At 41.7% G+C, this 18,069-nt stretch overlaps 1 protein-coding gene across 1 annotated transcript in view; it reads left to right on the top strand.

Annotated features, from left to right (window-relative positions):
* Positions 1-15,779: 15,779 nt before the first annotated feature.
* Positions 15,780-18,069, top strand: part of ENPP6 (ectonucleotide pyrophosphatase/phosphodiesterase 6) — a 99,771-nt gene continuing 97,481 nt past the window's right edge. Inside the window, exon 1 of the mRNA XM_084758962.1 lies at positions 15,780-16,179. Within this exon, the coding sequence (XP_084615088.1) occupies positions 15,939-16,179 (241 nt within the window). The 5' untranslated portion in view covers positions 15,780-15,938. The remainder of the gene's footprint in view (positions 16,180-18,069) is intronic.

The following is an 18,069-nucleotide window of genomic DNA, read 5'->3' on the forward strand; positions in this document are numbered from 1 at the left end:
GAATCCAACTTGGGTCCTTGGGCTTGGTGGCAGGTCCCTTATCCACTGAGCCACTGAGCCTAAAATAAGAAACTTATAAATAGAAAGGTTTTTATTTTATTTTTTATTTTGGCTCACAGTACTTGATGTCCTAGCCCATGAACAACTGACGCCTTTTGAGGCTGAAGTGAAGCAGAGTCAAGGCAGGAAGGTATGGATGACAGAACTACTCATCTCTACTCAAGAAACAAGGAGAAATTCCAGCACAGAGGGAGGCAGAGGCGGGTGGAGCTCTGTGAGTTCGAGGCCAGCCTGGTTGATGAAGTGAGTTGAGGATATCCAGGGCTACACAGAGAAACCCTGTCTTAGAGGGGGAAAAAAAAAACCAAGAGAGAAAGAAAGGCCAGGCGTGGTGGCGCACGCCTTTAATCCCAGCACTCGGGAGGCAGAGGCAGGCATTTTGCTGTGAGTTCAAGGCCAGTCTGGTTTACAAAGAGAGTTCCAGGACAGCCAGGACTATAATACAGAGAAACCTTGTCTCAAAAAACAAAACAAAACAAAACAAAAAGAAAAAAAAAGGAAGGAAGGAAGGAAGGAAGGAAGAAGAAGAGGATAAGTCATCTCGTGCTTCTTTTTGCGGAATACAGAGTCTCATCTACACTGATGAGACTTTGTTCTAGAATTCCTAAAGATTCTTCAGTTGCCTTTGGATCAGTTCACACCAACTCATTTAGCATTGTTTGTTTGACAATAATTATTTGATTTAAAGCACACAGACATGGTAGTCAGGTCCGGCTCTTTCTTCCAACGTCACAAACTTCTACTTTGATAGCGATCATTATGACACTAAGAGAGATGCACTTTAGCATCCGGTCTTTAATACAGGTCATTCAAGATTCTCCTGCATCTGTTACAGACCCTTCTCAGTTTCTCAGTGTTGCAGTTCAGTGAAGCAGATGCATTAAGAATGTCTACTAACTTCTTTAATTATCAAGATTGCATTGATGATGGATGCAGAGGACTTGGTTGACCAACAAACAATGCTCATGACTTATTTTCTTCCAGTTATTCACTCTTTAATCACTTTTCATTTCATTTTGATATGGTCTCTAACTGGCAATGCTATCAATGGATCTTATGCATGTAGGTGTCACAGTGGAGCAAACAGTAGAGACTGAGGCAAGTATAAGGAGTGTCAGAATAAGAAAGACGAACACAGATTATATATAGCATCTGCCTGTAGAGTATAGAACACTGCAGTTTAATTTAACTTTCCATTTATTTATTTTTGAGGCAGCCTTGGTAGGTAGCCTAGGTTATCCTAAAACTCTCAATCCTCCTATCTTAGGCTCCTGAAGGTTGAGAAATAGCATACTGTTTTGCAATAAACTTTTCCTTATAAGTAGAAGGCAAGTGTAGTAATGATTTAACAAATAATATAAGTATATGAAACATTATCTTAATAACTTATCACCTGCTATACACAAATGTATTGCTAATCCTTCAAAGACTGTCAGCAGCATAGCTATATTCATACCCGTGCTGCTACAAATATGCGAGTCTATGCTGTGACAGAAATTTTTGTTTCACTATAATAGTGTGAGATCACCATTGTAGCTGCAGTTCGTCCTTGGTGCTAACCAAAACACCATTTTGTAATGCATAGATGTATTAGCAAAACAGAACCCAGATATGTACAAAAGAATTTTAACATTATAACTCAATAGAGTTTAGCCTAGGTCTGTGAGGCTGGCTCAACTTTTGAAAATCAGCTAATGGAATCCATTACACAAAATAGAGAATGCATAGGTTATATCAATAGGTGCAGAAAAAGACTGATAAAATCTAAAAGCTGTTTATGATAAAATCTCGAACTAAACTAGGAATAGAAGGGGAGTCCCTAAAGTCAGCAGTAATACCTATAAAAATGCTATAAATAACATAAATTTTTAATAAGGTTAAAGCCTTCATGTTGAGGAACAGGATAAGACAGTGACCTCTCATGGCTCATCTTCCACAGTGTAAGGGAAGACCAAGCTAACGGCCTGGGAAGAGAAAGATACCACACACCAAAAGGAATAATCAAAACTATGCTTATCCACAGATGACAACATTTATGTAGAAAAGCTAAAAATAAGCTAAAAGAGAATAAATAAGAGAGCAACAGGAAATGTAATACACACGACAAGGATGTTAGAAACAAGGCTAATATGGAGAAACCAGTCACTTTTCTACAGACCAGTAATGAATAAGTAGAGTTTAAGGTTAAAAACACAACACCATTGTGCTATTATAATAGCATAGCATCCACAAATGAAACAGGTGAAAAGCTGAGAAAATATGTATAAGGCTTATTGGAGAAAAACTATGAAACTCCAACAAACACTATTTCTTCAATTATTGAATAAATGGAAAGATTTTCTATGTTAATGTACGGGAAGGTCACCAAGGTCTCAGTCACTTCCCAAAATGAGTGAAAAATTCAATTCAATCCTAGTCAAAAGCCCAGAGAGTTATTTTGTGGGTAGCCGGTTCTAATGTTTATAGAGAGACAAAAGACAAAGAATAGTCAATCAATATTTAAGAAGAAAATTAGAGAACTGATGTTACCTGATATCAAAACTGCAATAATCAAAATAGTGCGGCACTGTGAAATAATAGGTCAGTGGAAGAGAGTGGGGGAGCCATACGGAGCCAACCGAGCCTTGAAACCAGAATAATGCCGATAGGTGGAGATAAAAAAGTCTTTGCCACAAATGATTCTGAGGTAAGTGAATGTATTACATGGCAACAGTAAAGTAAAACAAAACATCAACACACCACCACCACCACCACCACCACCACTACTACCTCCATCACCACCACCACCACCTCCATCACCATCACCACCACCACCACCTCCATCACCACCACCTTCATCACCACCACCACCTCCATCACCACCACTACCTCCATCACCACCACCACTACCTCCATCACCATCACCACCACGACTACCACCATCACCACCACTATCATCACCACCATCACCAGTGTAGGTATGGACCTTACTTACATCTATCCCCAAAATAGGTCATAGAGTTAAACACCAAGTAAAACAGAGAAGAAAACATGAATATCACTTGGTGTAGTAATGGGTTTTTAGATAGGGTACCAAAGTCATAATCCACAAAATGAATAATTAAAGCCAAATTTCACTAAACTTAATTTAAAAAATTTTATGAGTATAGGTGTTTGTCTGCATCTGTGTGTGTGTGCTACATGTTTGCCTGAAGAGGCTGACAGTAGAGTTGCAGTGGTGGTTGTGAGCTGCCGTGTGGGTGCTGGGAATTGAGCCCAGGTCTTCTGGAAGAAGAGCCAGTGCTCTCAACCACTGAGATATTTCTCCAGGACCCCAACCCAGATTTCTTTAAAATTAAGCAGTTCTGTTCTATGAGGACATGGTTAAGAGGACAGGACAAGCCACAGACTGGACTTGGAGCCACATGATGTAGATCTGATCCAAACAAAACAAAACAAAACAAAACAAAAACCAAGGAACTTCCTGTTATAAAAAGGCAGACTCAGCAGTTATGAGCATTTGCTGTTCTTGCAAACCTGGGTTTACTTCCCAGCACCTACGTGATTGCTCACACCCATCTATAACTCCTGTTCCAAAGGATCCAACACCTTCCTCTGGCCACTGGGAGCACAGGGAGAGCCAAGTATGCAGTGCACGTGCAGGCAAAAGAGCCCCACACTTAAAATACTAAGGAAATAAATCTGTTCTCAAACAAGCAACCTATTAAGACATGAGCCAAAGACCTCAGCAGACATCTCACCAAAAGCAATATGGGGGCTAAGCAAGTGTGTGAGAAGAGGCCGCACATCCTGTCGTGAGGGGAGCACACACTGAGACAACAGCGCGGTGACACTCTGGCAAATCTTGGCGAGCGTCCGAGCCTCCTGGACTTTCATTCATGCCAGGGATGGCCATTTGGAAGGCAGACTTTTTAATCACTCAGTCCATCAGTTTCAGTCCTGGGCATCTCCCCCCAGAAGAGGAAAACTCTTGTCTATACCCAAGCCTAGAGAAGTTTCCTTTGTAATGACTAAAACTTAGAAACAACCAAGCTGCCCTTCGATGTGTGAAGAGACACCTCAGCTGGGGAATGTCAAGATGGTATTTTCTATGTTGAAAAGAGGTGAGCTACGAGGCTGTAGAAAGACGTGGATGGACATGGCCAGGCGAAGGAAGCCAACCTGTAAAGGGGAAGCTCTGCGTGGCATTGCCCATCAATGCTGCCCTAGAGAAACTGAACCCTTAAAGACAGGAAGTTGTTCAGTGGATGCGAGGCCTTTCCTGAGAGGAGGGGTGTGACTGTACGGAACATACTTGACTTCCCGGGGAGTAAAAACATCCTTCATTATAATATAATAGTGGACACATGTCAAGCATCTTATTCAGACTAGCAGAAAGTATAACAAGATCGAAGCTGGGCGTAAATGCAAGTTCATCAAAGGTAATGCATGCGCGCACCCAGCCAAAGAGGCTGGGAGCAGGCAAGGCTACGTACCTGTGTGGCATCAGGGGTCCTGCAGGAAGTCTCTGGTCCCTTCCTCAGCAATCTGTGATTATAAAACTGTTCTGTGCTCTGGACACTAACATCTGAAAACACAGCAAACCTCCCAAGACAATGTTTAGTCATTTGGTAGAAAAACCCTGATTTTACCTGAACTACTAGGTGGCGTATGCTCACCACGCTTTAGTAGGTGGCATATACTCAGTGTGCTTTTATTTGAGGCTATTTAAGGCATCAGATTATCCCAGTAAAACACACACACACACACACACACACACACACACACACACACACACACACACACACACACATATACACACACACACTTTTGTCAAATATGTGATTAGCTTCCTTAAAAAACAAAAAACAAACCAAAAAAACCAAACCTTTTACAAATATTCGGTCCTTAGGCCTTAAGTACAATATTGGATAAAAAGGAAAGAAAGTTATTGCAGCAATAATAGTATAGATCTTAATTACAATTATTAATAAATACTGTGTATGAACTTGGACTTGGTGCCTGGTTAATGTCTCGGATCCCGCTACAGCTGTTCCTGTAAAATGCCCTTCTCAAATGAGCAAAATACTTCAAGTCTGAAGCACAGCAGCCTCAAAAGTCTCAAACAAAGGACATGTAACTAAACCAGTAAAAGCAAGGAATAAACATATTACCAAACATAATCAATAAATGATGCTGGGGAGAAAGAGAGGTGGGTTGTTCAGAGACCCTCAAGACTCTGCCGTTGATTCCCACGAGCGTGTTCCTCTGCCTAGTTGCTTTACCTCTTTGAAGCTCGGCTTTTTCTCTGCAAAATGAGAAATTTTGTAGCGCTGGCAAGAGTTTACAGCTGCTGATTGTGCCCCTTCTTCAAAGCAGCTTTCCCCACTGTGCCCCAAACGAGACCTGCTGATCTCCCAGCAAGGTGTTTTAAGCTAACGCACTGCTCTGTGTCCCCTTCCTATTTCACGGTTTAAATGTAAACTCAAACATACTTTTTCAATGACCATTTCCCCCCACTTCTTCTAAGAAATGATACCAAGCATTTGGGGGTTGATTTTTTTTTTTTAATTTGGGTTGATTTTTAAATTATTATTTTTTTGTATTTCTATGTCATATTATTTATATTTAGATTCTGTTTCTTTTACAATCGGTAAATAGCGGTCTTTTCTCTGCCCCCGTGATGATATGTATTTATCCAGCAAAGACATAAAAGGAAGAATGTGAGGCCCTTTGGATGAGAGAGCTTGAGGCAAGATCTAGAATTGCTCGCTTTTGTCTGTTGCGCTGAGGTCAGTTCCCTGGGTCTATGTGGAAGATTTGTCTAGCGTCCCTCTGTTACCTTGGATCATGGTTTAAATTAAGTTAACTTCCCTCCCTTTCCTGATTTATAGGATGGGGTGATTGCTTAAAGATGGCAGTTTTCCTCCAGTCCGGATCTTGACAAATGGCACTACTCTGTCATCCAACTGCCTCCCTCTCCCTCACCACCCACATGCTCATTAATCACCACGACCTGCTGATTTTATTTTAAAAAGTTATAATAGTTTCTGGCCTACAGAAGGCATAATACGAATGGCGTCTATAGGCCAAGCGTTGAGTGTGTGGAATTACAACAGATTGTCAACTGTCTAAATAAGTAGAACATTATGTTCAAAGTTGTAGCGCCTTGTCCAATTCCCGTCACACTTTTGCTGTTGCTGTAAGTATTTGAGACTTGCATATTAACATGCTGCACTGTACGCATCCAACTACAACTTGTTTATAGCACTGAACGCTGTCCTTGAGCTCTCACAAAAACTTAATATTTATCTAATTGACTCTGCTGAATAGTTATATAATATTCTATCATATGTACATGCATTGTGTTTTTTAGTTACTCATATTCTTGTGAGTTAACATTTAGAATTGCTTCTAACTGTTTGCCTTGGCAAACCTTGTTGAAATGAACACCCATGGAACTATCTCCACGTAAAAGGAGGATGACCCTAGGACATAGTGGAGTGTGTACGCTGGAGTTTTGCAAATGGCTTCAGGTGTGCAAGTTATTTATCTCCTCCTCAAGTGGAACATGTAGGTGGGGCCTGAAACATCAGGAAAGCCCGGGCACCGGAAGGCTGCCACCACTTACCCCATGAGCAGTGTCAACCACCGGATGCTGCGCTAGTCAGCATTAACTGCCAGCATGACACAGCCTACAGTCACCTGATAAAAAGAGTTTCAACGGAAGTGACTGCGTAGGTCAAACTGGCCAGTGTTGGTATCTATAGGGTTTTGGTCTTGATCGTTAATTGATGTAGGAAGGCCCAGCCTACTATGGGCAGCAGCATTCCCTAGGCAGTGGCTCTGGGTTCTATAAGGAAGCCAAGCTGTAAGCTTTCGGTGGCTTCTGCTTCAAGTTCCGCCTTAAGTTCCTATCCTGCTTTCTCCCAGTGACTGACTACGACCCGGAAGTGCAAGCCTCACGTACCCTTTGTACTCCTGAGTTGCTTTTGGCAGGAGTGTTCGATCTCAGTAACAGAATGAAACTAGAGCAGATACCACACACAGAGGGGGCTTCTTTGTATAAACTGTCCACTCGGTACCCAAAATAACCTTCCAGGCAAGGCACTAGATTCACCCAGTATACAGACGGGGAAACTGAAGCACAGGGGGAGAAGAGCCAGGTAGCACGACCAAGGTAAGCCGTGAGTGAATAGTTACAGCGGTGACTGACCCCTCCGTGCTGCTGGGTGGGGGCTACGCTGCTCCTAGCTGTGTCCCTGGGAGTGGAAGCGCCAGGACAGGGCTTAGTGTCCTCAAACTTACCAGCTAACGCTACTCTGTTGTTCAAGTGTCCCACACTCCTGGCAGGGTCATCTGAGAGCCATCTCGTGCCAATCCGAAGGATGACAGCATGGTACGTCTGTACTTGGTGCTTTATTTTCCTCACTAGACTGAACACATGTGTGGTACGATTCCTTGCCATTTGCTGTTCTTACTCTGATACGTAAGTGAGCATGTCGCTTGCTCTTTTTTTTCATTTTTCCCCTTTACGTATGCTTCAGCATTCACTATAAGGTCTATTCTAGGTGTTAGTCCTCTCTGTTTAATTTTTATACACATCCCCTTCCATTTTTTCAGGTACAATTCATATAATGAACTATGATAGTTCAGACACTATGTTAGAGGCATTGCATTTTTACTTTAAATGGTAACCTTTATTTCACAAGAAGGAATGTCTATGAGACATATTCTAGCTCTGAGAATCAACACTATCTGTTTTACCCTGGATGAGCAAGTTGCAATGTCAGTGTGAGACAGCAGGCAAGGCTAGCATCTGGCAAGTGGACAGTACCAAACTCCTGCTTAAAAAAAGAAAAAAGAAAAATGGAGCTTATATTTTCAAGTGACTACACTTTCCCTGGGTCCTGTAAGGAACTTGAATGTGTTTGCTTGCTTGGTTTGGGTTAAGGATTATAAACTTATCACCGGAACTACTAAGGTGTCTCCATACTACAGAAACTCTCCTCCGGCTTCAGCAAGGATGCTTAGACAGTTTGCTATGACAAGGTGCAAGTAACTGTAGATTTGGTTCATAATACATTTTGAGTCAGCCTTCCCTCCCAGCTTCTAAACAAAGGGCGATTGTTACTCTGTTGCTTTGTGTTTTCAAAGACACTTTTGTCCTCCCTGTGACCTCTAACTGATGACCAGGATTCTAATTTCAATTTCAAAACAAAACAAAACAAAACTTTGTCGTCTGGAAAATCTGTAGATTCCCTGAAGGATTTCCAGTACGATGGAGATGGTTCTCATAAACTCTATTTTTAACACTATAACAAAACATAATATTGTTACGAAGGCTAAGAAATTATTATTTTTGTAGTAGTATTAACTAGCCTTTGGCATTCACTTGGATTTGCTAAAATTTTTCCTTACTTAAGAAAGAAAATTTGTGTGTGTGTGTGTGTGTGTGTGTGTGTGTGTGTGTGTGTACACGTTCATGAGTATGAGGATGTGTGTGTCAGGGGTGTGTCTGAGGAAGAGGAGGAAAAGGAGAAACTCTCTTGCTGGGATAGGGAGCATCCTTTTAAAAATGTATTTATTCAGTTATTTAATTAGACCAGTTGGACTTACGTATTTATTTTATATATTAGTTTATATTCCAACACAACATTGTTTGTGCTTTGGTCTAAAGTGTCTGCTTTCAACCAGTAAAAATTTGTTCAGTTTTGCTCCTGTGTTTGATATTGCCTTATATTTTGCCTGATAATTTTAATGCCTTCAACAGTTGCTTCTGTTGAATTCTAATGGTGATGTTTTGGTTCTCCCATCACGATTTAATGAAGATAAACTAAGGATATTTAGATTTTTTTTTCCTTTAGCACAGGTTGTGATTCTCCTTGTAAATTTCAAATGACAAAATGCAGTCTCAAAAAACAAAAGCAAAACAAAACAAAAACCAAACAAACAAAAACCAAAATACAGTCTCCCTCTTTCAAATAGAGACCTAGGTTTGAATTTCATCTTCAGTAACATTTCTATTTGTTGTTAGCTTTTCTCAACTGTGATTTCCTTTATGCCAGAGAAGCACAAATGACCTCAGGAAAGGGAAGCTGTGGGACGGAGAGATGTCTCAGCAGCTAAGAACGTTGCTGCCCTTCCAGGGGCCAGAGTTCAGTTCCTGCACTGGGCAACTTACCTGTAACTCCAGCTCCAGGAGGATCCAGCACGCTTAGCCTCTGTGGACTCTGTGGACACTCGCACTCATCTGCACATGCCATCCCCCGACATAATTACAAATAAAAGCAAAATCTTTTAAGAAAAAGAAAAGGCAAGCGGTAAAACTGTCTCCACACTTTTTTGTTTCTTTCCATACTTAACAATTCTCTGGTTCTTTGTCGATAGCAATTGAATGTCTGGCAATTTAACTTTTTTTTTTTAATGTTAACTACGTAGATTTAACACAGACCTCATGGGTTAAGAGCTTAATCCCATTTTGGTCATCCTAGGATACTATCGAGTCCAGGGATGATAAGTTCAGAGAGCTTCTGCCTAATATCCATCCCTGGAGTTGATCGTTTCCTATGATGGCCTTAGAATCTCAGGGAAACACTCACAAAAAACCACTGGGTCTACAGGGCACAGTTCAGAACAGCCAAACGGAAGAGGTGCATGCCTAACCCTAAGCCTAAATGCACCTCCTCCGTTTGCTATTCAGAACTTTATAGTGAATTGGAACAGAGCTCCTAAAACTGGGTGTATTGATACCCTGTGGTGCACTGTACTGCTAAGCTTTGTTTAGTTGGTCAGCTGTACTAATTAGATTTTCAGTCTTTGATACTCCCATCTTCTAGGTTGGAATTTTTGGACTATAATACCATCATAAATGGAGGAATATCTAAAGGCTATTTTTCTCTAAAAGAAACACTTCTTTGCTTTTGCATATTGGAAACAACACAAAATAAGACTCCAAACACTGTGCTTTTTAATCATTATCTATATATGTGTGTGTGTTGTGTGTATGTGTGTGTGTGTGTTTCAACTTCTTGTATGACCATGTACTGTACACCTGCGATGCCTGTGGAAGCCAGGAGAGGGCACCAGCTACCTGGGGCTGGAGTTAGAGGTGGCCGAGAAGCACTAGGGGAGTGCTGTGAATTAAAGCTGGAGCCTCTGGAAGAAGGGAGAACGAATTTGGCCAAAGAACACTGTGGTGAAGCACTCTCTCAAAGGGACGAGAGGAGACATTTCTGAAGGAATCATTGTGCTAGCCTACATATTAGGTGGTCTTTACACTCTCTAGGGCAGTTTCCTACACTGGTTAAAAGCTAGTATGCTGAACCCGCCCCCCCCCCCAACCCTTTAAGAAAGTTTATGTTCAGGGCTAGAATCACTTTATGTCTTAATTATTTAATGTTGAACTTCCAAATTGAATTCCAATAAGAGATTAGGAAAGAAAGGAATCCACTTATGTATTTGGAAGTGTGCACATGCGTGCACACACACACACACACACACACACACACACACACACACACACACACACACACCCTTGCAATTCCTCAGGCGAGCTGGAAGTGGGTTAGTGTACTCAAAAATATTCCAGCAACTTATTCAGGGCTTATAGTAAAGTAACCCTACATTGCTCCCTCTGGGAGTCGTCAGGAACAGATCTACAGATGTGACCTAAAATGGACAGCCCTCCACAGTTTCCATAGTTAAAAGACTGGCCCGTGTCTCTCAAATATAGTCCTGTCTTGAGTGCTTTCTGGATGTAGAGGACCTGGTAGGAAAATATTGATGATCAGGATTTGTGTGTGGAGTCAGAGGAATTTGTGTTACCAGGTGACGACCCAGGGGGGAACTAAAGCCAGAAGCAGAAAGCGTAGAGCATGGGTTTATTACTTCTCTGGAGTTGGCTCCTTGGGATCCTCTCTGAAAAGAACAATGTAAGGCCTTAATTTATTTCCTATATTTTACCTTGAGCATTTTCTGGAGTATCAGACTTTTGTTTTGGACAGATGAACCCAGTTAGTCATTAGTCTGGTTGGAGTTTGTCAACTTGACATAAACTATTGTCACCTGGAGAGAGGGAGGCAGACTTGAGGAACAGCCTCCATCAGATTGGCCCATAGGCAAGTCTGTGGGATATTTTCTTCATTAATGATTAATGCAGGAGGACTCAAGCCCACGGTGGGCGGTGTCAACTCTAGGCAGATGGTCCTGGACAGCAAGCTGAGAGGATATGGGGAAGAAGCCAGTGGGCAGCATTCCTCTACAGCAGTAGTTATCAACCTTCCTAATGCTTTAATACATTTCCTTGTGGTGTGGTGACCCCCTCCCAGCATAAAACTATGTAATGTAATGTAACTATCTGATATGCAGGGTATCCGATATGTGACCCTTGAAGGGTCTCTGCTTTGTGGTCTCTGCTTCAGTTCCTGCCTCTTGGGTCCTGCTTTGGCTTTCCTTGATGAGGTGGTGGGCTGTAATCTGTAAGCCAAGTAAACTTTCCTCCACCAAATGCTTTGGTTAGTGTCCACGATAAAACAAACTATGGCAGCAACCAGAGTTTGGTAGTGTTTGGAGTGCTTAATAAGACCCCATAGGGTCCTTTTACAAAACTATTTACATGAATGACTGCCTTTGTAGGTCTTTAGTAGGTCTTTGTAGGTCATTAGTAGGCCATTGTAGGTCTTTAGTAGGTCTTTGTAGGTCTTTAGTAGGCCATTATAGGTCTTTAGTAGGTCTTTGTAGATCTTTAGTAGCGCCAGGTTCCCTATTTGAACAGGGTTAGGATGAAAATCCTGGTAAGAGGTTGGTAGAAATTTGTTTTCTTACACAGCTACTTAATTTACTCTTTGGTTATATTTTCCTCCTTGGTCTTTAAGACCATGTAGGTGGCAAAAATTAACTATTATTACTATTACTATTACTATTACTATTATTATTATTATTATTATTATTATTATTATTATTATTATTATTATTATTATTACCAGCCAAGCCTGCATAGGGATGACTTCTAGAGACTTCTAGAAACCTACCCATGACGGTCCCCAGGGATTCTTGAATTTTTTTCTTATCTAGTTGTGTCATCTTCTGGGCTGGGTCAAGGTCTTGCTGACTCCGTGGCTTTCCCTGAAAGCCTTAAGGATACTTTTCTCTGTAATTGAATTACCCTGATGTTACAGAGTATACACTGGCTGCAGTGTGTCTGCTGGGTCTCCATGACCTCTCTGACAAAACAGTAGGTGACTTAGCCGTTCTTTTGAGATCCGGGCAGCCGGCCTGAAGGCCAAGGCAAAGGTGGAACAGCGTAGATAACTGGCAACTTCCTTCTTTACATTCTTTGCTGGTTAACAGACAGGCAGCAAACACCTGAAGGACAAGAGTTGGTTCCAGGGCCTGGGAACATGAACTCAGTTTTGACCCCTGCCAATAAGATGGAGGTTGTTCCTGAAGTGCCCAGACTCAGCCATTTTCTCCTAATGGTGGTGACCCTTAACTATAAAATTATTTTCGTTGCTACTCCATAACTGTGATTTTGCTACTGCTATGAATCACAATGTAAATATATCCGTGTTTTCTGATGGTCTTGGGGTTAGAGTTAGGGTCCTTTGATTCCAAAAGGAATTGTGACCCACAAGTTGAGAACCACTGGTTTAGATAAAACTTATGAAAATAAACAGATTTTAAAATGAATCTTGGCTGTTAAATCACAGTTTCCTCATGGGCAATGCAATACCTTTTGGCAAGTCCCTGAGCCACAGGTCCCTCGAGGTCTTGGAAGAGAACATCAGCTTTCCCCAGCATGCCTGACCATGCACATCCGCACCTCATAGCTGCCCAGCTGCCCTGAGCACAGGGCATAGTTAGAGATTCGTTCCAAATGATGGAATTTATCAAGCCATGCGACTAAATACGTGTCAGTCTCCACACCTGGTAAACAGAGCATTTATCTTCTTTACCCAAACCCCTGGCCTGGCCAGATATGAAGAGTAGACCGCAGGCAGCACAGGTGTAATGCACAACACACTCTCTAAACACAATGCAATAAATGGAGACAAACTCTACCTGGAGACTCAGAAAGGATGCAGCTAAAAACGGACAATTATCCACTTAAAGAATGAATTCATTTCAGGCTTCTTTTTTAAAACTCTAGTAATAATTGGAAATTTATGTAACAATCCTATTAAATCTGAGAAAATATGCTCATACAAGAAAAAGCATAATAATAAACATTATTACTTAAGACAATTTATAACAAAAAATTATTTCTTAAACTGGAAATAATGAAAATAATTAATTCTGTACTCAAGAAGTGCAAAGAAAAGCAACAAAATGAAACTAAAGAAAGGAGAAAGGCTTTAATAAAGGTATAGGTTGTATTAATTAACTAGAAAAAAGCAGAATTAATAAATACATTGGAAACCTTAATAATATAATTTAAACAGTTGTAAGAAAAGACCCAATGCAGAGATAAAACCAAAATACTGAAAGACAAATTAACACAGAGAAAATTAAGAGGATTACAAAGGAGTCAGTGTGTAAACTGAAAACTGAACAAATCATCCTGGGAATCATAGCACCCAGGCTGACAAAAGAGAGACAAACTAGGTAGATTACTGAGCATATAAAAATTTTAAAAAGACCTAATTTTCTATGTAGTTAAAATTGGACAAACTTAGCAGAAAATATAATTATCTTGATAAAACATAAAAGTCCTCTTCTTAAAAGGCCAGTTATTGTAATTGTTGCTAAGAGCAGATGAACAGCTTGATATTTTAGTGGAAATCCAGGAAGCGGAAATAGAAACTGTGGACATGTGAAGTGTTAAATTCTTAACAATAACAACACAGGCAATGTTACATCGTCAAAAAAGCCAAAGTGGAAAATACCCAAAATAGAAAGCAAAGCCATCCATTCTCTCACAAGGCAGAGAAACATAGCAGCAATTTGGTGCTCATTTTAGAATTATGGACACCAAATCTCTCCTAAGTTAAGCCAGTGGTCACCCCAAGGCAAATCTGTGGACTTGCTCAGCTAGTAAAACAGAGGTTTCAGGGCCCTGCTGAGCTTTCAGCTTCTTTAGGCTTCTTTGTGGGAGGAAGAAGCATCCTTTTAAGATGCAGGATGCTCAGGGCTGGGTACCCACCAGCTATTAGCATATTTATCCTCCCCCTTCTTTCCTCTCTGCTCCTCCCCCTACTTTGTATTCTCTTCCCCATCTTCTTCTTCATCATCTCATTTTTTTTCTACTTAGTGAAGCAAAAATATGTCACTGTTCAAATAGATAAGAATAATATTGTGTTTTCAAACCAATCAACATTAAGAGTATACTACCCCTTTTCTATTTTTTAATAAGAAAATAATGGATTTTAATTGTAGAAAGCATGGCCTTTATCGGAGAGGAAAAAAAAAAAGTGAAGTTTCATTCTTGTCCTAGTCAACTTAGATGTGGTTTGGCCAGTTTTTCTTTTAATCCATGGTGCCATGGTTTGGCTTATTTATTTATTTATTTATTTATTTATTTATTTATTTATTATTTATTTATTTATTTTACTTATTAATTTATTCATATTACATCTCAATTGTTAGCTCTTCCCTTGTGTCCTCCTATTCCTCCCTCCCTCCCGCTTCCCCCCTTCTCCCTTCCCCTATGTCTGTGACTGAGGGCGACCTCCTCCCCCTATATATGCTCTTAGATTATCTAGTCTCTTGCCATGGTTTGGCTTTAACCATAACGGAATGATTGCATGGGCAAAGAGAAGGACAGCACTCAGTCAGACCTATACAGATGACAGTGGCCACAGACTGACCCAGGCGGTGTGGCTCCACGAGATCCAAGACATACTGCTACCCCTAGTACAACCCAATGTTTGTCAAGTTGCTTCGGTGGCCTCACACATATCATTAGCTTTTACATAACATTTCTCATTTAATTTTATACCAGGTGAAAGGCCACTGCAGACATTTTCTGAGGACTTAGCCCTTACCGCCCTCTCCTTACCCAGCTAGTTTCTCCTTCCTAGGCTCTCTCCTGTGACAAGGCTCATCTGCCTAGGTATTTCTGCTTTGGAACTTGCTTGGTTATTTCAAGCTCTTGTTTCCTGTCAAAGTCCCATCCTCCAGCTCACCTTTTTGCCCTCCTGGGACAATGCTGCCTCAGTCCAACCTGTTAGGCCTGGCCTCTTCTGATCCAGTTCTAGAACTTTCTCTCTAGCCCTGTCCCTCCTCTGTTTAATAGCAGGTCCCCTTCCTGGTGAGCTCCAGGCACCAACAGTTTATTTGCATTTGAAAATGAAAACAATAACACCGCATTTAGGGCCACAGGAAGACAAAAATCAACAGCAGAGACCTACATAAATAATCCGTCCTTAAAGCTGATTGACTCGTGACAAGACTGCACAGCTCAGAATAGGCCCACCTAAAAGTGTTTGTCTCTAGTTTATACCCTAAGTTAAGAGTTTTGGGGTTACTAAATTGTTAACAGAAGAAAGTTTAAAACGGGCAGAACAACAAGTTTAGGCTCCCCCCTTGGCTCCTCCCTGCGGTCAGCACAATTGCAAACCGAAGTGTTGACTTAGTCCTTGAAGGTTCCAACTCGCTGGCTGGCTGTTTATATTCATGGAACATTCACCCAAAACAATGAAGTTGTATTTGTGTTAATTCCAGGGTGTTAGAGAGCCCAGCCTCTCTAGATGGTCTCAGTCTCCTGGCTTTATGAGGGTGAACAGAATCTTTTGTTTTTTAAATGGAGTGATGTTCCTTTAAATTCTGCAAGTGAACTTGGCTTAGAAAGGCCAACAGCTCAAGGTCCAGCCCCTAGAAGAGAGAGCAGCTCCAGACTCCATCCCCAGGCTTTGCAAGGGCACAGCTGTGCCAGCTGGCTTGGGTGGGCTCCTGGCAGCATGGCAGTAAAGCTCAGAGCCTTCCTGCTGGTGTTTGGGCTCAGCCTGGCTTGGCCAACTTCTGCTCACCGGAAGCTCCTGGTGTTTCTCCTGGATGGTTTTCGCTCAGACTACATAAGTGAGGATACCCTGGCAACCTTGCCTGGTTTTAGAGAGATTGTGAACAGGGGAGTCAAAGTGGATTACTTGACTCCGGACTTTCCCAGCCTCTCTTATCCCAATTACTACACCCTCATGACCGGTGAGTACCTGCCACATCCACCTCTTAGAGGGGAGGACGCGGCCTAGCATCTGTCATTGAGATTCTTAATATGCTCATGTCCCTAGTCCCTTGGGGACATCAAAGATAGACAAATGTCTGTGTTCCCAGATCAGATTTTCATTTTGTCACAGTTGTGTTTTCCCAAAAATGTTCTCCCAAGGACCTATTTCAGAGTGTCTGTAAAGAGAAGAGATGACAATAGTAACACATGGAATTTGGAGATTTTTAAAAAGTGGTTATTGTGGTTTATTTCACTGATAAAATTTTTCACAATTGCACATTTGCTAAGTTCGGGTGTAAAAGACAGATATGTCTCTGCAAATCTGTACCAAGTCCCTCTGTCCCTTTATTGCTGACTGGGTTCTTGCAGACCGACTTATCAATGTGTAAGACCGTGACACTCCGGGATCCGCTGCAGGGAACTTTATTTCTAGACAACTTGGAAGGGGCTTTTTAGGTCACAGTCTTCAGTGTTCCTCAGCAAAGCCACTGTCCGCACCAACTTTTGGGGGCCAGTAAAATGATACAGAGAGAAATTGTTGTTGTTGTTTTTGTTGTTGTTGTTGTTGTTGTTGTTGTTGTTGTTGTTGAATTCAGATTGCAGCATCTATGGAAAGTGTAAGCAAAAAGTAAACATAAACCCCCTAATAGAGCAGACAGAATTCCAGCTGGGAATTCCGACTGGGAAAAGTGGGTTTGGCTGAAGATGACCTTCCCGTATCTGGAAAGGCTAGAATCATAAGATGATTCTAGAAGGTTGAGCCTCTGCCTGTGTGCCGATACCTGCACCTTCTTCCTGCTCATGCGGGCGGGCTCCCAGTTTCTGTTTTTGCTGTTTGTTTGTTTGTTTGTTTTGTTTTGCCAGCTATCCAGGGAGGCTAAGAACGCAGCCATTGCTGGCAGCACAGGACTTCTCTGTGTGCTCTGAACCGAGGGAGAACTTTGAAGTTATGTTAACCAGACAAAACCTGAGAAGTGTGATGTCTCCTTACACAACTTTACAGAATTCCAAAGCCAAAGGAGTCTGAAAGTGTGGAATGGTATCTTTAGCTGTGTCTTCTGGTCATAGGAACAGTCCAATACATGATGGTAACAGAAAAGGACCAAGAACCCTGGGATTTCTGTCTTATACGGGTTCCCTAGGTATTTGCAAAGTTACCATGAGCTGACTCCTCAAATTAAAGGGGACTTATTCTTTGGAGAGTTAGAAATGAAGATATGGGGGAGAAAAAAAATCAAGCTGCACACAAGCAGGGAATTTGTTTGCTTCCCTGCCCCCCCCCCAACAAACAAACCAGTGTCTAACTAAGATAAACAGTTAACAAAGGACTCTCTGGCCTTCCTTCGGCCTGATTCTTCATGCTCACAGGCTTGCTCATTGGGAAGCAGTTTGCAGGCTTCTGGACTACACACAGATGTTATTGTGTGTCCCAAGCTGATTCTTTATGGGGAGTTTTACATACACTGGCCACCCCGTCTCCAGTTGTCTTCCAGAGCCTGCTGGGAGACACAATTCATAAGCAGCCACGTGCCTGCAGCTTTTTCAATTGCAGTGGATAATGAACAAAATCCAGTGTATAAAGTCAGACTCCAGGAAGTAAAAAAGGGACCATTTGCAAACCCCACATAGACACAGAGCCAGTGACATGGGCGTTTGTTTTTCAGACCTGCATGCCTGAAACAGCACAGGGATGCATTTGCACGAAGGCTCTGTCAAGCAAACACACACCGTCTTTTCAGGCTATGGGTCTCTAGAGGATATGGACCATGTTAAGAAATCCCGTGAGCATGGTACAACCTTGGGCTGTATGTCTTTGTATTCTCAGGAGAGAGAGAGCTACACATTGGGGAGAGGCTGTAGCTCCAAGC

Source organism: Acomys minous, assembly GCF_964271855.1.
Source record: "Acomys minous genome assembly, chromosome: 15".
Lineage (NCBI taxonomy): Eukaryota > Metazoa > Chordata > Mammalia > Rodentia > Muridae > Acomys > Acomys minous.